General features: G+C 43.6%; 3 protein-coding genes and 1 long non-coding RNA gene across 9 annotated transcripts; 2 read left to right on the top strand and 2 right to left on the bottom strand.

Moving 5' to 3' along the window:
• Positions 1-1,318: 1,318 nt before the first annotated feature.
• LOC103995180 (pectinesterase) lies at positions 1,319-3,864 on the bottom strand. 2 transcript variants are annotated; one of them, XM_009415715.3, is made up of 3 exons: positions 2,799-3,864; positions 2,175-2,531; positions 1,319-2,077 (listed from the first exon to the last, which is right to left on the bottom strand). In XM_009415715.3, the coding sequence occupies exons 1-3, from the start codon at positions 3,400-3,402 to the stop codon at positions 1,389-1,391; spliced, it is 1,650 nt and encodes a 549-aa protein (XP_009413990.2). In that variant the 5' UTR covers positions 3,403-3,864; the 3' UTR covers positions 1,319-1,388. The 2 variants fall into 2 exon arrangements, with proteins under 2 accessions (XP_009413990.2, XP_009413989.2); XM_009415714.3 differs by having other exon boundaries at positions 1,319-2,080; positions 2,799-3,766.
• Positions 3,865-6,933: 3,069 nt separating this feature from the next.
• On the top strand, positions 6,934-7,485 carry LOC135680369 (pectinesterase inhibitor 28-like). The gene has a single exon (XM_065194251.1). The coding sequence runs from the start codon at positions 6,934-6,936 to the stop codon at positions 7,483-7,485; it is 552 nt and encodes a 183-aa protein (XP_065050323.1).
• An 8,476-nt stretch (positions 7,486-15,961) lies between these two features.
• On the top strand, positions 15,962-17,900 carry LOC103995182 (pectinesterase-like). The gene is made up of 2 exons (XM_009415716.3): positions 15,962-17,057; positions 17,145-17,900. The coding sequence occupies exons 1-2, from the start codon at positions 16,028-16,030 to the stop codon at positions 17,825-17,827; spliced, it is 1,713 nt and encodes a 570-aa protein (XP_009413991.2). The 5' UTR covers positions 15,962-16,027; the 3' UTR covers positions 17,828-17,900.
• A 452-nt stretch (positions 17,901-18,352) lies between these two features.
• LOC135589168 (uncharacterized) lies at positions 18,353-19,352 on the bottom strand. 5 transcript variants are annotated; one of them, XR_010476627.1, is made up of 4 exons: positions 19,337-19,352; positions 18,941-19,095; positions 18,735-18,859; positions 18,353-18,657 (listed from the first exon to the last, which is right to left on the bottom strand). It is a non-coding gene; the product is annotated as an uncharacterized LOC135589168 (long non-coding RNA). The 5 variants fall into 5 exon arrangements; XR_010476626.1 differs by lacking the exon at positions 19,337-19,352 and adding an exon at positions 19,197-19,335; XR_010476625.1 differs by lacking the exon at positions 19,337-19,352 and adding an exon at positions 19,177-19,322.
• Between the last annotated feature and the right edge of the window lie 921 nt (positions 19,353-20,273).

Here is a 20,273-nt window from a genome sequence, read left to right as displayed (position 1 = left end):
ATAGAAGAACAATGACGAGAATCAAACTCAAGCTGCACAATATTATTCGACGAGATCGTCACTTGGCGAAGAGTATACCTTTCGTCAGATTTCCTCGGTACTTGAACGACTGCCTCTGATAAGATGGTGAAGTTTCCACTTCCATCCTTGGCGACTGTAACATTGGGCGTGAATTGAAGCGTGGCAGGAGTCTGGAGGAGCTTCCGGTCGCCGTGGGACACCCATGAAGGATTACCGTCCACGTACCGGCCGGGCTCCGCGGGCTCTGCTTCGAGAAGACGACGGCTTAAGCCGGTGGCTTGAATGAGATTGAGAAAGGAGGATATCTTCCCGGATATGGCCAGAGCATTGCTGGTGATGTTCATGGCGGAGTCCATCGCTGCCTGCATCTTAGACTTCAGCTCCCCTTCAGGGAAGCCGTCGATGCACGTCTGCAGGTCAGCCATCGTGCCGCGCAGCCAGTTCTTCAGCTCGTGGACTTTGTTGGGGAGCTGGTCCAGGTGGTGGGCATCGATGATCCCCAGCGTTTTCTCTAGGTCGTACAGGGCATATTGGTGAATTTCCTTGCAGTCCGCGATCGGCGCCCTTCTCCTTCAGATCGTCGGACTGGATCGAGTCAGAGATATTGAAGGCCTTGCCGACCCCGTCGACGACGGCTAAGACGGCAGCACTGACGAGGTCCATGGGCGCCGAGCTCTCGTTGACGTACTTCTTCAGGGTCGACTCGCAGGTGCTCTTATAGTTGGTCTGTGTACATATCACCTGAATGGCCGAAGTGGTGCGGAACTGGGCCGTGGAGGCTGAGCCGCTGCCGGAAAGACTCGACTCGGCCGATTGGTTGGATTTGCACTGAACCGCGGCGACACCGACCACTTCAAGGATCAGCATGACGGAGGTGGTTGCGCCGGCCATCATAAGACTCTTCGTTTGCGTCTGCCGCTTTTCGTCCCTCCGACGCTCCGACATGGGAGAAGATCCCCGTAATGAAGGCATTGCTACCACAAATCTCGGAGATCTCAAGTATCTGCTTCCTTCCTCCGGCTCTGCTTTCCTCTGTGCTCGATGGCTTCATTGCGAGGCAATCGAATGAGATCTATAGCATTGCCGTCCGTTCTTCCTTGGAAAAGAAGAGGTTTGAGGTGTTCGTTCGGTTCGCTAAATTCAGTGGTCAATCCCCGCCTGATCCAATAGCTTGTAGATGATATGTTGCCCGTTTGCGATGCTCACTGCGTGCATGTCGATCATTAGGAAGCGCAAGACTTGGTGACGTATTTTACAGTTGATGCGTTGACTGGCATCTGATTGTGAGCTTCGACACTGAAGGGTTTGGGTTTCACATTATAATGTCGATCACTATATATAAACATCACAATGCTGCTCATGTCTCCTTAGAGCAGCCCGCCGGAATGAGGTACAGAGGTCGAAGACAACCAGGGGACTGCTGCAGTGAAGTTATACACGGTAAAGTTGAGAGCGTCCATGGAGTTCATCAAGCTGTAGCCAGGCCATTTGACCCGGCAGCTTGTATTGGCCCCGGGACCGTAGTTCGCGTACTCGCCGTAGTACAACGTGCTGAGCGCAAAGCTGCCGTTCCACTCCAGCCACCCCGCCGGATCCACCACGCCGTCGATGAACGACTGCATGTACACCGTCCGTGAGTACTCCTTCCACGGACGACCGAGGAAGGTCCTGGCGAACCTCGGATCGGCCGCGAGGTCGGGCGCGGCGCTGACGGTGCAGTTATGGATGGAGATGCCGGTGGCCTGGTCCGGCATGGTCCGGCCCTGCGCCGTCACCACGTTGGACTGGCCCCGCAGCGGCCTGCGCGCGTAGATGTTGCAGTCCTGGAACACCGAGGCGGCGTTGCCGAAGATGAAGTCGACGGTGCCGTAGATGTCGCAGTCACGGTAGAACTGGCGGAGGATGTGCACGTAGAGCGTGTCCTGGTAGCCCAGGAAGCTGCAGCGGTAAAAGATGGAGAGGTCCCCGCTGTTCCGCACCGCCACCGCCTGGTACTTCCCCGGCCCCGCCGAGTTCTCGAAGGTGATGCCGACAGCTATGAAGCGCTCCGCGTTCACTGCTGCAATGCACACGGAAAGATTCCATCATCGCATCCTTTGCAGAAGACGCACGTCAGTAGCATCAAAAGGGTTCGGAGTTGCGTATGTTCTCACCGAATGTGGCAGAATTGAAGGTCGTCCATCTATCAGCCACGTTGTGGTTCGACGTGATTATGGTGCGGTTGATCCCCGATCCGATCAAGATCAGGTTCTTCTTGTTGATGGGAACGATCACGTTCTCGTGGTAAACGCCTTCGCCTATGTAGATAACGAAGTAGCCACCGTCGGCGGAGGTGTCGTTTGGGGCGGACAAGACGGCGTCTCCGACCGTTGTGAAGTTCCCGCTCCCATCTTTGGCCACCGTCACCGACTGTGATGCGTTCACCGGCACGATTTCGCGGTCCCCTTCAACAAGGATCCTCCCTATCGCCGGAAAACCTTTCGGCGGGGAACTTTGATCACCGGTAGTGCCTGCGAAAGAGGATCGTAAGGGGGAAAGGAATATTATATCCATCATGTCGCATGTGGAATCTGAGAGGGATAGATCCGCAGCGATTCTTGGCCTCAAGATGTCCATTGCGGCGGGCCCCGCCGTTGGCTCGCGTGACACGTGAGGACCGCAGCAAGTGGGGTCCCCACCCGTGGGTTTCATGCACGCTCGACCATGCACGTCGGCTACTTTTCCGTCCGCATGATGGAAGTCAAGAAAGAGTTATCATGGCGGCATGTTAACCTCACCTGTCCTGGAGTCCGACCCGGCGTTCGTCCCGACCCCGGGGACGGCCCTGCGCCCCAACGCAGTGGTGACCAGGCCGAGCGACACGCCGTACAGCTGGGTCTGGTCCGCGAGGGCGCCCTGCAGCTCCGGGAATTCCCGGGACGCCTCCAGCCCGTCGTAGCACGTCTGCTGGTTCGTGACCACGGCGCTCATCAGCGCCCGAACCCGCCCCACCCCGGCCGCGTCCAGCATCCTCGCCCCCCGCCCCAGCTCCGCCTGCACCGCCTCCAAGTACCCGGCGTTGAGGCCCGCCAGCTCGCGGCAGTCCTCGAGGGCCCCGCCGCCCCCGACGGCGCGGTGGGCCCTGGCGCCACCGCTGGATCCGGAGAGGTAGCGGTCGAGAATGGTGGCAGTCCGGCGGGCCTGCTTCAGCGCCTGCTTGACCGAGTACCTGCCGTACTCGTACTGGTTCGACGGGAACCGCAACGGCGACAGGAGCGCGATACACAGCTTGGGATAGAAGGAGGACCTGCACGCCGCCGCGGGGGAGACGGAGGCGGGCGGTGCGGTCGCGGCAGCTAAAGGAAGAAGCAAGAAGACAAGAAGAACTCTGCTCGACAACATTGCGACACGTTTGTCGATCCGAACACAGTGAACTCCAATGCTCGACTGACTCGATAACAATTGAGATCAGAGATGGATACATATATACAAGTAGAGGAAAGAATGTTTCCTCACGCGCACTGACGCGAGAGAATCGGCCTCTGCAAATGGTATGTCTCCATCCAATGATCAGCCGCCCATGACGTTCCATTCACCGACCACCAACGCTTCCACTAGTGGAATGTGGTTCACAAGTCGGAGAGTTTGGCTAGCGGAGGACGAGAGGGACATTAATCAAGTAAATTAAGTTGGTAGTGGGAGTGAGGTTTATGAGATAAGAGAAGGTGGTCGGTGTGGTGTTGATCATAATGGAAGAAGCAATAGCTGCAGCTTTGTGCAGTCTACTGCATCAGAACATGCAATTTGTGGTCAACACTTGTGATGCTCTCCAACTATGCTGCATGCGTTGAGTCATGATGGGAGTGCGAGTGCATGTTCGAGGTTGTGACTTGTAACATCATCTGTTGCACGAGGTTACATGAGCTAAAAGAAAGAGTGGTGGGCATGCGGGCAGCACTACTGCCGAGTGCGTCATGAGGTCCAATGTGTTGTTATAGAGACCTGTGTTTTGTTTTGTTTTGTTTTGTTTTGTTTATTTCTCGTGTAATAAATGAAAAAACACACATGAGTGTTTCATTTGTCAAAAGATGCTGCCTGGAAGATTCTAGAGAGAGGCTTCCAAGTGCAGCATAATTAGGCACTAGTTTTAGATAAGGAAGATCCAACCTCATTTGTATTATTATTATTATTATTATTGTTGTTGTTGTTGTTGTTGTTGTTGTTGTATATTTGTGTGAAATGAGCCTAATTAAGAGAAAATTGACATATATTACTAATAAATTCATCAAGCTCTTAGGTCAATTTTTTTTTTGACCTACCTAACAATGAGTGAGCTTACTAGATAAGACCATAATAGTTAGATATCATTGTAACCTTAAGTTATGGAGCAACATCAAAAAAGCCAACTCTTCTAAGCCCTTTGTGATGTGGAAATGATCCCAAAACATTCATTTAGCTTATCTGACATGATTGAACCTTTTCAACACTAATTAAAGTATGCTTGTTCTACATTTTCCATGAAAGAAAGATGAGACGGAGGTCAGATCCAGCTGGAGTGGATAATCAATTTGTTAATACATTTTTAGAGCCTAATTAAGTGTTAATGGGGAAGAGAGATGTGGGAGGGTGGTGAGAGAGCAGAAAGGCCGACGGTTCGTTGGTTCGACGGTTTTTTTTAGTTAAAAATAATTTAAATAATAAAAATCATACTTTTAATTTTAAGTTTTGATCATAATATCATTTTTGAAAGCGGATGTATTTCAATACATATAATAAGTCTAATAATATAATAAATTAATATAAAAATATCATATTATCAATCATTATTATTGTTGGATGTCCCGATTATCCATTTGGTTGATACGTCGAATAAGTATTCATTATCTTTACGGATACATTTTTATTTTTATTTATTTATTTTAATCAAATCGTCAATGTATACTTGCCTCAATTGATTCATGGCTCATATTAATAATCGATGCATCTAATTTTAATTTTCATAATGGTGATGTTTAATTTATTATCATGTTCATATTCTTCTAAAGCTCCAAAAATATTAATTTAATACAACTAAAAATATATGAGTAACATCATAATAAACACTAGATAATGCATAAGTAACATCATTAAAAACATTCCAAAATAACTTTTTATATTCAAAATTTTTATAGTAGCCTTTTACTATTTAGTTTGTAAAATTATGCCCACTCTTTCATTATTCGTGGATGACCCTACAAGGAGAAAAAAAAAAAAGTTTCAAGAGATCTAAGACCTTCTTTTATATAAAAATTCAAAACATGACATAAACATGTATTATGAAAAGAAAAAACACCACACAAGGTTGGTTGACACACTTCTTATAATTCAGGAATAGATAATAATATTTGTAGAAGCATTATCAAAATTAATTGAAAAAAATTATGAAACCAAATAATACTCTTCCAGCATAGTTTTTATCATTCTATCTATTTTGTTAGTATGTTGACCACTACAAATATCTATATAAATAGAAACTTGTCTGACAAAAGATCGAAGCAAAATTTATAAATCTATTTTTTTTATATAAAAATTATGAAGGATACGTGTAAGAGTAGAACGAGTAACACATCTTAGTAGTGAGATTTAAAGCATTTTAACAATAACCAACAAAATTAATTTTTCACCAAAACAACAAAAAAAGCGTTCGAGGGAAATAAATCTCGCTAATTATTTATGATTTTTTTTTCGATCAAAAATTGAAAAGTGGGATTAGTTAGGCACCCAAAAATTTGAGTTAGGCTTTTTCTTTCTTTTTTTTTTTCATCCTAGCTTGTGTAGTGTATTTCTTCTTAATATTTTTTTGAAATATTCCATATTCACCTCCTCCTTTAAATTTGAAATTTTTATAGTAGTAGTTACAAATCACTTGGAACGAGTAATCGATATTTTGAACCTTCTTGAAATGAAGTTTAAGGATGTTTGATTTAATTGATTTTGATCGTCAAATCAACTTTTCTTTGACTTGACAATGGAGTGTTGGCACAACTAGGCTTTCGAAGTTCCCCTCAAGCGTAAATGTTGACGTTGGATGCATTGAGCTTCCACTCGCAATCGAAATTAGGAAAAGAGAGTTTATTATGAGGATTATTATAATAATTAAAGTCAAAAGAGAGCTTATGAGAGTGCCATGAGTGTTTAATTAATCATAGGAGGAAGAATGAGAGGTTCGGGGGGTGTTTTTAGGACTTTTAGGTTTTTTTTTCTTCTTAAATTCACCCAAAAATAGCTAATATTTAGTTATTGAAAGAGAAAATGTTATCTTTTTTTAATATATTTTTAATTATTAAATGATCAAAATATCTCAAAATAATTTTTTTATAGTTGTTAGGAGAGGCAATTTAAATTCATGTAGAATTATCAAAATATCTCTTTGATATTTTTTTTTAAATTTCAGAATTATCAATTCAAATCTAAGATGGGGGAGGAAGAAGAAGAAGAAGAAGAAGAAGAAGAAGATGATGATGTGGAAAAAATATTTATGTCTATTAAATATTAAAATAAAATTATAAATAATAAAGAGAGATTATAAATAGAAATATGCTATAAGTTCCAATTGCAATCATTCACAAAAATAATCTTTCATTTGTGGCACAAAAATAATCTCTGCAAAACATCAACACAAGTGTCCTTTCCAATGGCTGGCCTTTATGTCAGGATATTATTGATGCCCATAGTCTCTCCAATGTCTCTTCTCGTGAATGTCCAGCCTTCACAAGCTCAATCACGAGCCCGAAACGACACCCACAGTCTCTCCAATCTCTTCTCGTGAATGTCCACCCTCCACAAGCTCAATCATGAGCCCAGAAAGATTGGCACACCAAGTACGGGTTGATGTGGCCACACATTCTTCTTGTGGGGTTGCAGTCACGGGAGAGAATCATCTGTTCGCCGGAGATGGACGCTTGCAGACCTTCTTCCTCTCTCCCCCTGTATCTCCTCTTCAGCTTCAGCTTCACCTTCATGGCCGCTTTGGGACTCTCCGACGACACCGATGCCATCTCCTCCACCTGCAACCACACACTCTACTTCGACGTGTGCATGTCCACGCTCACGTCCCGCCCAAGCAGCCGCCGCGCCGACGTGTACGGCCTCGCCGCCATCTCCCTCGACGTCGGCATCACGCATGCCAAGGCGACCATATCGTTCGCCAAGAGCTTGAGCAAGCAGAAGGGCTTCGCCGGCGGCACGTACGCGTCCGTGTGCATCGCGGATTGCTTGGAGGAGTACAAGGAGGCGGTGCAGAGCCTCCACGACTCCACCGGTGCTCTTCGGAGGGGGTCTTACGACACGGTCAACGCGCTGGTGTCGGGAGCCATGACGAACTCCGACGCGTGCGAGAGCGCGTTCGGGGAGAAGCCGGGCCTGCAGTCGCCATTGACGGAGAGGAACGACTACTTCTTCAAGCTCTGCAGCAACTCCATTGCCATCACCAACCTCCTTGCTTGAGGTCACTCTGCAATAGAGCAAATTTCCATCTATCCTACTATTTTATGTTGTAATTTCTACAGACAGGATGTTGTTGAAGGTCATGAGACCTAAATAAATCTTGTAATGATCAAAATATTCAGGAGTTTTGCCTCAACTAAATCATGCATAATGAACATTGTAGCAAGCATTGGCCTGCATGAACAAGTTTATCAGATCAAATCAAAAGGATTAGGTCCACAAATCATTCCACTATTTTGTCCAATGGGGCCTTCTTTTTGGAGTTAAGAGGCATTATATTCTTTGTTGTTGCTATAGGAGCTTAACCAAATCCTTCAGCAAATTACAAGTCTCTTCTAAGTTTCAAAGACTTGGGACTTGCAAGGATGGCAAATTGGAGGTGTTTAACTTGAGCTTAGAACACACTAATCTTGTGTGGACACTGTACACTGAATCTGAGCTCAAATTACAGTCAGTTCATGCAAGTATTTGGATGAACTCATCAACTCTTTTTCTGTTTCCTTCTCCACCAATTCTTATGTTTTTCATATTAATTCTTATTAAGTTGGAACACTACTTATGATCAGTGGAGCCACAAGAATCAGGCTGATAATTTTGATGTTTGTTGATCAGATAGAAAATATTTCTACTGTGTAAAATGAAAGCCAGAAAACAATGCATGGCTTGTTCATTTAGTAAAAGATGATATGCTACTGCTAACATCACTTCTACTAACATAAATCATTTGTAGATTTCTCAAAGAAGCAGTGATTTCACATTGAATTCCTAGTGAGGTGATTCCTCAAGCAGAACAATTCATCTCCAGCTTAAGATTCCACTAGGAGCAGGGATGTGAACTTGAATCTTCTGCACATTTCAAATCCTTGTGGGGTAATTCTCAAGCACAAGCTTTCATTTCCAGGTTCAGATATCAGAAACAAGATGAATCCCTGAAACCCACACTTTGCTTAGCTCCATCTGAGTTTGCTTACCAAGAAACATGTAGAGAATTAAGAGGCCTTGCAATGACCCAAATCAATCAACCCCCACAACCTAATTCTGATGTGCTAACCCACAGCACATCTGAGTCCAGAAGTCTAAGCCATAGATTTCATGTTTCTGCAATGACTTCCTTGTCAGGGTTTCAACAGTTCAAGAATCAGGTAATTTGCATGCTTCCTCTTGTGAAAACAATCATCCTTCCTCTATATATATTGCTTGATTTCTTGAATTAACAGTTTCGGATCAGAGCCGATCACCTGAGATCTCTAACTACAGCATCACCAAGCTGTTCTTGAGGTAAGCATGATTACCTACTTGATTCTTCATCAATCCATTTGAAAGGTAGTCTTGACCATGTTTTGGATTAGGAAGGTAAAAAGACAGTGGTCAACGATGAAAAGATGGATAGTAGCATAATAAGTATCATCTTGTCTCTTTCTCTGCTTCAGTCACAATGTTCTTATTTCCTGCATTAACAATGAAATGTCACCAGTAAATTGACAGTAGCATGATAGATATCACATCATACCTTGCTCACAAAAGCCACCAGTCCATGATGTTCACGTAGAAAATTCCAGCTTCATTATTGAGCATTTGGGTAAGCTGAAAGAGAAGAAGGGTTTCATTTCCTGCATGGATTTGGGATCCTGAGGAATAGTCATCCTGTTGGTAGTTCATCACATGCATTCATTAATAATGAGCCAGTGGCCCAAAAGAGGAATCTGGACTGTAGTGATCGAATTACTTCAATGAGCAACATGTCCTTGTAACTTGGGAGATGATTGCTGGTGTTTTAGGTGGAGGCGATACATGTTTGTTAGAATGTCACTATGGATGGTGTAGCATCTGCTGCTCCACACACGCACCCCTGCAACACTTGCTTGGGTGCTTTTCCAGCCTCGCACAGAAGAGTGATCTCTTTCGAAGCCGGTGGTTGACATCTCATAACTCCATGATGTATCAGCACCTAAGAGGATGATTCCCCCAACAGGAGCACCAGCAAGGCAGCTTCACGGTAACCATCAAGGACCTCCGGGATGAGAAGAAGACACTCCACCAAGTGCCGACCCCGAGAATGATTCTAGAGAGACCGCTAACATCTCTTTCCCTCCACGGAGAACCAAGACAGACAATCTGGGTTTAACACAAGCAACTCGAAGCTGATCAATTTTTACTATTGTTGGGTCCAGCCCATATGTGGGCTTGGACAAATTTGGGCCATCAGCCCAAATCAAAAAAATCAAGAGAGAAAGGGTAAAATTGAGTGAGAGGGCAGTGTGCACAGTGAGCGTGAGCGTGCAGCGTGCACTGCACTGCAGCGTAAAGCTTGCGGCGTGCAGATAGAAGAGGAGAGAGAAATAGAGAGAGAAAGATTAGGTTTCTGAGTTTTCTGCTTGACGATCGGTGGCCAAACGTTATCAGTTTCGACCCAAATTTTATGTGGAGAATCCTTGCAGCAAACTCTACAATCCTAACGGTGTTGATCTATAGTTTACCCTCTCTAAGGTATTTTCCTATGATATCCACTCTGTGAGACTTAGAATTCTTTTTGAGGAGATCCATCCTATGTGATGAAGATATGCTATTCTGGAGCAAGATCTATGATCTTATGTTATTCTGATCCTCTAGTTATTCTAGAGAAGTCCTACTGTAAACCTGTTATCATTATTATTGATAGTGGAAGTTTGAGGTGGACTACGGTCCCGTGGTTTTTCCCATATTGGGTTTTCCACGTTAAAAAGATTTGGTCTCACTGTGTGATTGATTTATTGCTCTATTGTTTATGCTGTGCTGATTGATATTAGCATTTTGATATCAAGTTGGTATTTTGATAAGGAACCTATTTTGATACACAAAGAGGGAAAAGAATTATTCCGCATTAACAGGTTTCTTCCCAACAAGTGGTATCAGAGCATCAGGTTGTTTGGTGCTAGTTTTCTTGTGTGATTGAAATGGAGTCAGATGGTATGATTAAATTGAACTCATCAAATTATTCCACTTGGAGGCGTCTGATGGAAGATTTGCTCTATTGCAAAGATTTATATAAGCCTATCAAGGTTAAAGATAAACCTTCTACTATGGACGATGAAGAATGAGAAGTTCAACATAGAAAAGTTATTGCCTATATTAGAAGATGGATGGATATAAACTTGCATGAGCATATTTCAGATGAAATCAGAGCTGATGTTGTTTGGCAAAGGTTAGAAAACCTTTTTGCGAAAAAGACTGTGAGAAATAGAATTTCTCTCCTCAGAAGGCTTGTAAATTTGAAATATAAAGATGGTGGCAACATTGTTGAGCACATAAGCCTATTTCAGAGTCTTGCAAACAAGTTGGTTGCTATGAAAATGAATATAGATGATGAGATGCAGGGATTATTACTTCTCAGCTCTTTACCAGAAAGTTGGGAAACGTATGTTGTGACTATTTGTAACTCCACGCCAGAGGGGACTCTAACCATAGATATGGTTAAAGACAGTTTGCTAAATGAAGATGCCAGAAGGAAAGAACAGGGTGAATCTTCTTCTGGTGCATTTGTTACTGAAAAACAAGAAAGACGTGGAAGAAGTCATAACAGAAATCCACATGGTTATAGAGGAAGATCTAAGTCTAGAAGAGATATCAAATGTTTTCACTGTAATAGGCCAGGTCACATGAAGAAAGAGTGTAGATTTTGGAAGCGAGAACAGAATGAAATGAAGAAAAATGAGAAAGAGACCAATACAATTGCTGCTGAAGGTAATATCACTATTGTCTGTGATGAAGGTTGTGTTAGCCTTGTAACTCAGGACAGTAATTGGGTAATTGACTCTGGTGCTTCATTTCATGTTACTTCTCATGGTGATTTCTTTAGATCTTACAGTGCTGGTGATTTTGGTAATGTCAGAATGGGAAACAATGGTACATCTAAGATTGTGGGTATTGGAGGTATTTGCTTGAAGACCAGTATTGGGAGCAAATTGATACTCAAAGATGTAAGGCATGTTCTAGATATTCGTCTTAACTTGATATCTACAGGTAGACTTGATGATGAGGGCTTTGCATATTATTTTGGTGAAAGTAAATGGAAACTCACTAAATGTTCTCTAATTGTGGCAAAAGGAAAGAAGATTAACTCTTTTTATATCATGGAAGCTAAGCTACACAAAAGAGAGATTAATGCAATTCGAAAAGGTGAAAGTATAGATCTTTGGCATAAGAGGCTTGGACATATCAGCGAGAAGGGACTTCAAACTCTTGCTAGAAAGCAGTTCTTACCAGAGTTGCAAGGTACATCTCTTAAATCTTGTGATCATTGCTTAGCTGGAAAAACACATAGAGTTGCATTTCAGACATATCCATCATCTAGAAGATCTGATGTTATTGATTTAGTTCATACTGATGTTTGTACTATGCAAACTAGAACTCTTGGAGGTGCTCTTTATTTTGTTACTTTTATTGATGACCATTCTAGAAAAGTGTGGGCTTTTGTTTTGAAATCCAAAGACCATGTACTCGATGCTTTCAAGGAGTTTCATGTCAATGTTGAAAGAGAAACTGGTAGAAAGCTAAAGTGTGTTCGATCAGATAATGGTGGCGAGTACAGGGGTCCTTTTGAGAATTATTACAGGTTCCATGGTATCAGGCTTGAGAAAACAGTTCCTAAAACTCCTCAACAGAACGGTGTGGCAGAAAGGATGAACAGAACCATTGAAGAAAGGATTAGGTGTATGTTTTCCCACGCCAAGTTACCAAAGTCATTTTGGGGGGAGGCTATGAGAACTACAGTTGACCTGATAAATCTTTCTCCATCAGTTCCTCTGCAAGGTGATGTTCCAGAGAGAGTATGGAGAGGAAAAGATATATCTTATAATCATTTGAGAGTCTTTGGGTGTAAAGCATTTGTTCATATTCCCAAAGATGAGAGGTCCAAGCTTGATAATAAGGCAAAAACATGTATCTTCTTGGGATATGGTCATGAAGAGTTTGGGTACAGATTATGGGATCCAGTGAACAAGAAGATTATTAGAAACAGAGATGTTGTGTTTCTTGAAGACCAATTGTTTGATGATGGTGATAATGTTGAGAAGCCAGAAACCTCTGTTTATATTCCTTGGAGTTTGGGTCCAGTTCCTTCACCTGTAGTTCATGATGATCATGGGGGAGATGAACAAGAAGATCATGGTGAGAATGTAACTGATGATACACCTACAATTGATGATGCTGAACCAACTGAACAAGCACCTCCACCACCAGTTGAGATTCCATTGAGAAGATCCACTAGAGAGCGACAACCCTCTACCAGATATCCTCCACATGAGTATGTTATGCTTACTGACGGGGGAGAGCCAGAAACTTACCAAGAAGCTATTCTACATGAGAATAAGAGTGAGTGAGTTAAAGCCATGCAAGAAGAGATAAGATCCCTGCTTGAGAACCATACCTATGACTTGGTAAAGTTACCGAAAGAGAAGAAAGCTCTCAAGAATAAGTGGGTTTATAAATTGAAGACTGAAAACAATAGCTCACAACAGAGATACAAGGCACGACTAGTTGTGAAAGGATTCAGTCAGAAGAAAGGTATTGACTTTGAAGAAATATTTTCTCCGGTTGTGAAAATGTCCTCTATCCGAGTTGTTCTTGGTTTGGCTGCCCGTTTGAATTTAGAAGTTGAGCAACTTGATGTAAAAACAGCATTTCTTCATGGTGATTTAGAAGAAGAAATTTACATGGAGCAATCAGAAGGTTTCAAAGTCAAGGGAAAAGAAAATCTGGTATGTAAGCTTAAGAAAAGCTTATATGGACTCAAATAGGCACCTAGACAGTGGTACAAGAAGTTTGATTCCTTTATGATGAGCCAAGGGTATGATAGAACCACATCTGATCATTGTGTGTTTATGAAGAAATTTTCAGATGATGATTTTATTATTTTACTGCTATATGTTGATGATATGCTGATTGTTGGCCATGATGTTGGAAAAATTGGAAAGCTTAAAAGAGAGCTAAGTAAGTCTTTTGCTATGAAAGACTTAGGATCGGTGAAACAAATACTTGGCATGAAGATTCTTCGTGATAGGAAGAAAATGAAGATTTGGCTATCTCAGGAGACCTACATTGAAAAGGTTCTTGAAAGATTCAATATGAGTAAAGCCAAAGCAGTTTGTTCTCCCAGGTCATTTCAAACTGAGTTCGAAACAATGTCCTACAAGTGAGAAAGAAAAAGAAGAAATATCCAGAGTGCCTTACTCATCTGCAGTAGGCAGTTTGATGTATGCTATGGTTTGATGTATAGCTCATCCTGGAAAGGAACATTGGGCAGTAGTGAAATGAATATTAAGATATCTAAGAGGTACTTCCAGGTTGTGTTTATGTTTTGGCAGTGATGAACCTGTGTTAGAAGGCTACACAGATGCAGACATGGCAGGTGATACTGATTCCAGGAAGTCCACTTCAGGATTCTTGATGACATTTGCAGGAGGAGCAGTCTCTTGGCAGTCTAAGTTACAGAAGTGTGTTGCTCTATCAACCACAGAAGCAGAATATATAGCAGTTACTGAAGCCTGTAAAGAAACTTTATGGATGAAAAAGTTTCTACAGGAATTGGGCTTGAAATAGGAAGTATATACTGTTTACTGTGACAGTCAGAGCGTCATTCACCTCTCCAAGAATTCAACATATCATTCTAGATCCAAGCATATTGATGTGAGATATCATTGGATTCGTGATGTGCTTGAGATGAAAGAATTACAGTTGGAAAAGGTTCAGATATGTTGACAAAGTCTTTGCCTAAGGAGAAGCTTGAAGCATGTAGGCGAAGAGCGGGCTTGGTACAGCCCACCATATGAGCTGGAGGGGGAGAATTGTTGGGTCCAGCCCATATGTGGGCTTGGACAAATTTGGGCCATCAGCCCAAATCAAAGAAATCAAGAGAGAAAGGGCAAAATTGAGTGAGAGGGCAGTGTGCACAGTGAGCGTGAGCGTGCAGCGTGCACTGCAGCGTAAAGCTTGCGGCGTGCAGAAGAAGAGAGAGAAATAGAGAGAGAAAGATTAGGTTTCTGAGTTTTTTGCTTGACGATCGGTGGCCAAACGTTATCAGTTTCGGCCCAAATTTTATGTGGAGAATCCTTGCAGCAAACTCTACAATCCTAACGGTGTTGATCTACAGTTTACCCTCTCTAAGGTACTTTCTTACGATATCCACTCTGTGATACCTAGAATTCTCTTTTGAGGAGATCCATCCTATGTGATGAAGATATGCTATTCTGGAGCCAAGATCTATGATCTTGATGTTATTCTGATCCTCTAGTTATTCTAGAGAAGTCCTACTGTAAACCTGTTATCATTATTATTGATAGTGGAAGTTTGAGGTGGACTACGGTCCCGTGGTTTTTCCTACATTGAATTTTTCACGTTAAAAAAATTTGGTCTCACTGTGTGATTGATTTATTGTTCTATTGTCTATACTGTGCTGATTGATATTAGCATTTTGATATCAAGTTGGTATTTTGATAAGGAACCTATTTTGATACACAAAAAGGGAAAAGAATTATTCCGCATGTTTCTTCCCAACAACTATGATCAAAGGCAGGCAACCTAAGAACTATGATCAAAGGCAGGCAACCTAAGAACAGTCATTTCAGAATATCCCAAGGAAACTTCCATCTCGCTTGCCGTGTCAGTGATGCCAACATATGAGCAGAGCCCCAAACGAACATTAATATCGCGTTCTGCCAGTGTCCATCTTGCCCAGCTGGAACGGCAAGTGAGCAGAGTGGAGAAGGCCCATGGTGGTGGTGTCTTCCCCAACCTGTCTCGTTCAGCCATTGCTGCGGGTAAGGCAGCAATGAATGCTTGCACTGGAAATGTGATCATTGATGTGTTTAGATTAAGATCACTTTTCGGTTGTCAGTGATATATTTGATGTTTGCATGAAGGGACGATTCACCGGACATGGTGAACGCTGACATGCAATGATGATGATGACAATCCGGGAATGGTAGAAACAGCTTGAGAGGGAGATGCATGGCTACGTAACACGGGGAAGAGACGTCAGGCACTGTGGGGGCAATAGAGACTTAAGGCCATACCAAGAGATCACCTTTTTTCTTTTCTTGCATTGACTTTGAATTTTATACTTCTATGAGGAAAGAGAAAAGATATATTGATGAGAAAATAATCTCATTTTAAGTGTCCTTTAAGACTCCCATGCCAACTAACCAACGATAATAACTTATTGGGTCCCTTGAAAGCTTCCCCAAACCCACCACAAGAACAGTAGCATGTGGGATGAGTAATCAATATTATGAGATATGAGTCAATCTTCCTTATGGCCAATAAAAGTAACTCCATAGTGAAAGGATAGGAAACAATTTGATGAATCTTTCACTTTCTTAGTCTTAATCTATCACCTTCGTCCATTGACTGCATGTCAAAGTCAGTGACACATGTGAGTGACTACATTACACCTTTCTCTTCCAGCACAACGTTATATGGTTGTACCATCCTATGAGTTCCCCTCCCTCTCCACTCCTCAGCATCTCATCTGGCGCTCTCATACACAAACTCATCATCTCTCTCTGAAATGTTACCTGTTGGAATCATGAGCATGTATGAGAGAGCAATCTCGGGTGATGGCCGACACAAGAGAAAGGTCATTGCATGGGTGCTTGCAGTCTCTCTAGCAGTAGCTTTATCTGCTGCATTCTCTTTATGGACTACGAAGCATGCATCGCATGAGCTCAAGCCCTTAGATACTGTCTCCAGAGCCGCTGCCACCACCACTGAGAGTGGTGTTGTCTCTGCCTGCATGTACACCCGCTACCCGGACGCGTGCGAGGCGGCGCTCGCCTCCCTGGCTACGAGAGCAGGCGCGAAAGGACCCAAGGAGATGTTCCACGTCTCCGTGGAGTTCGCGAAGAGCAGGGCCCTGTTGGCCCGCGACATGGCCTACAACCTGACGCTGCCGTCGGCGCAAACGTCGACCTCGCGGTCGCCGTCCAGCGTCCACGACTGCCTTGAGCTTCTCGACATCACCTTGGACCAGCTCAACGATGTGCTGGAAGCGAAGAAGGGCGGGAGCTCGCACGACGCCCGGACGTGGCTCAGCGCGGCGCTGACGAACCAGGCGACGTGCTCGGAAAGCCTCCAGGCCGTCAAGGCCGAAGGCGGCGATTCCTTGAGCGCCCGAGTGCGGAGCTTGTCGCAGCACATCAGCAACTCGCTGGCGCTGCAGGGGAAGGTACAGGACGATGATGGCGTAGGTGGCGGCCGGAAGTTGTTATCCGACGGTTTTCCGGCGTGGTTGTCGGCAGCAGACCGGAGACTGCTGGAGGCGTCTCCCGATGAGATCCGAGCCAACGCGGTTGTGGCCAAGGACGGCAGCGGCACGCACACGACCATCAACGAGGCCATCACCTTCGTGTCCTTGACCTCCTCCGGCGGCGGCGGCAGGAAGGTGATATATGTGAAAGCTGGGACGTACGACGAGTACATCAACGTCCCGACAAAGCAGAAGAACGTCATGTTGATGGGAGACGGAAAGGGCAAGTCGGTCATTGTCGGCAGCAGGAACGTCAACGACGGGTGGACGACGTACAAGTCCGCCACCGTAGGTACGCATGCACCTCCTTACCCTTGCGTTCTGTGACTGCAAGCGTTGAGTTCGAGCTTGACACAACAAGAGAGTGTCAACGTTTCAGCTGCAATGGGAGCGGGCTTCATCGCCAAAGGCTTAACCATCATCAACAACTCCGGGCCAAGCAAGAACCAGGCGGTGGCCCTCCGGGTCGGCGCCGACAGGTCGGTGGTGTACCAGTGCTCCATCCAGGGCTACCAAGACACCCTCTACACCCACTCCAACCGCCAGTTCTACACCGAGACCGATATCTACGGCACCATCGACTTCATCTTCGGCAACTCCGCGGTGGTGCTGCAGAACTGCTACATCCAGCCGCGGAAGCCGGGCGGGACGCAGAAGAACTCGGTGACGGCACAGGGCCGGACCGACCCGAACCAGAACACCGGCATATCGATCCAGAAGTGCCGGATCCAGGGCTCTTCAGACTTGGGGAGCAGCACGCCCACGTATCTGGGTCGGCCATGGCAGAAGTACTCGAGGACGGTGGTGATGCAGAGCTACTTGGATGGTTCCATCGACGCTGCCGGGTGGGATAAATGGTCGGGGAGCTTCGCGTTGTCGACGCTGTACTACGGGGAGTACGAGAACACGGGCCCGGGGGCGTCGACGTCGGGCCGGGTCCGTTGGGCCGGAGTGCACCCGGCGCTCGCCTCCGGTGAGGCATCCAAGTTCACGGTGTCAGAGTTCATTGTCGGAGACAATTGGTTGCCTGACACCGGTGTTACCTACACTCCAGGACTTTAATGTGGACCCTTAATAGGCTTCACCTGAGTGTGTTTGGGCCTGAAGAAAAGCCCTTTGTGACTCTCTTATAGGTCATATAACATTGATCATTGGTACGTTGTGTTGACTATGATCTTCATATTCCATAAAATATATAATTAGAAATTACATATTATTTACTATTTCAATAATAAAAATTATAAAAAAAAAAAGTATACCACTAATTTAATGAATTAATAATGTTGGCATGGGGAGTTTATAGGATTATTTAATAAACCTATTATTGTATGGTGTATGCCCAAAAGATGAGAAATGTTTTTAGTATATGAATATACAAATACTAGTCCACTTTTCTTTATCTAAAGGAATCAAAGGAGGGCTACCAATAATTTATGTTATCCTGTTGTTGTTGATTGAGAGATGCAATCCATCATTATTTTGAGTGGGGAGAACAGGTCATTTCTCATGCATCATTATTTCAGAACATAAACATTCAGTTCGTTGACTTTCATATAACATTAGAGATCGAGCATAATGATCTAAAAATTCACGTTAAAGGAATCCAAATCGGGGTTAATGATAAGTTCACTCGTTTGGACATAGAAATTTTGTACACAGAAACCAGCTTTGTATCCGCAGCATGAACTGCCTTTTTGTAGTTCATGACATGTTTACAGTGTCAAATCATAAGCAGCAGTCTTCATGCGAGATAAATCTCCAACTCGTCGTCATCATCATCGTCCTCAAGCTTCTACCACTGCTCGCGAACAATCTGACAGAAGTAAGGGTCTTCTTTGGCATACTGAGGCTTCACTGCTTGAAGGAAGCTTGGGATCTGCACTTCTTTCTGCCTGTGGAAAGTTAGAGAGAAGAATCAAGAATCTGATTCCTGAAACCGCGATACTAATAAGCCTATCTTCGGATCTACCTTTCTTGGTGTTCTTCCTCCTGCGGCGGTCTACTGTATCGTGGTCCTTCATCATATCCCTCGCAGACTACTTCTCCCTTTTCATCTTTATAGCAGATTATTCCCATCGCCTTATCTTCATAAATCTAATAATAGAGACAAGTATTATACCCTCCAGAGCAATAATTCCATGATCATGAAGGGAGAGAGAAGAGAAGAGATCATACCTTGATATGCATGCAGGATCTGATTAAAGGAATTGATGCTTTGGGTGTGATTTGCTTGTTGGGAAGCATGGAAGCTCTCATGACTGCCTTCTTGGTCTGATCTCTTGGAATGATAATGTTAGGGGTTGAGCATCTCAGTGCCATAGAGATTGATCCTGAAGAGAGAGGAGGAGGAGGAGTTGTTAGTTGGAACTTGCTACATACATACCATTGAACATTGAACATCGAATGGAAACCTAATGCAATCCCCATTAACCATAAAGTCAATGCACTCTCTAACTCTCTGTTGGAGATGTGTCCTACATATTTAAGCTTTCCTTCAAAGCATGACACATGTAGTTATGTCACACTGTTAAAGATGAACTGACACAAACTAACAAAACCAAACCACATCACCTTCTCCATCTCATCAACATTTCTTTTGTCTCTCCCTCTCTTGATTGATTACTCTTGAAAGAAGCAAGCATGGATGACACCAAAGTCCACCATTGTCATGTACATTTGCTTTCTCTCATTTTCCTCAAGTACATGATTGGTTGGATGGTCTATTCTGTCACCTCTTGCTGTTGTTAATATTATCCTCATCTTGTTGTATTCCAATCCACCTTGGCCTAACCTAAACTATGCCACAGTGGAATCACAAGCATGCACATGCAACATGATATCAGCACCTTGGCTTCTTGTAGGAAGATGTTGATGGGTTGTTGAGTCCACAAATGGAATCCATAAAACAATTTAAAATCTTGGTGTGGAACAAAAGCAACCTTGTGATGTTATGTTCTTAGTTTAGCACAAGCAATTGGTGGAACTCCACAGTTTCTTCATTGCTTGCAGGTGGAGAAAGTTAATCCTGCAAGTTGCTTAAATAATATAGCAGGAAGTAAAGAATGATCTCTTCTTGTTGCCTGGTGACTCACTCACCTTCAAATAATCTATCAAGAGAGAACAAGAAACAAAGCTACTTTTAACTCCCATATGAAAACAGGCTGATTGTTTGCCTGCTTTAAGAAAACAAAAAAGTCTCATAACTTAGTCCACTTGGAATCAGAACATAGAAACAAAAATAAAAAAGAAAATTTGATGAAGAATTCCTATTTCACGAAGGAGAAAATGAAAGAAAAATTAACGGGCGATCATGTTTTACAGTGTTTTGTGGGGTTTTATCCTTAAAAACACTGTAAAGCTAGTTTAAAAGCACTGTATAGTTCTGGAGAAACTGTATATTGATGTCACTTTTTTTCAAAATATTCAAAAAAATACTGTTTTGTTTCAAAATATTAAATCTTTACAGGTTACAAGTTAAATTACTAAAATGAAACCTTTACAATGTCTT

The sequence above is a fragment of the Musa acuminata genome, chromosome BXJ1-8, assembly GCF_036884655.1.
Source record: "Musa acuminata AAA Group cultivar baxijiao chromosome BXJ1-8, Cavendish_Baxijiao_AAA, whole genome shotgun sequence".
NCBI lineage: Eukaryota > Viridiplantae > Streptophyta > Magnoliopsida > Zingiberales > Musaceae > Musa > Musa acuminata.
The sequence above is the reverse complement of the archived record's forward strand: the minus strand, read 5'-3'. Positions and strand labels throughout refer to the sequence as shown.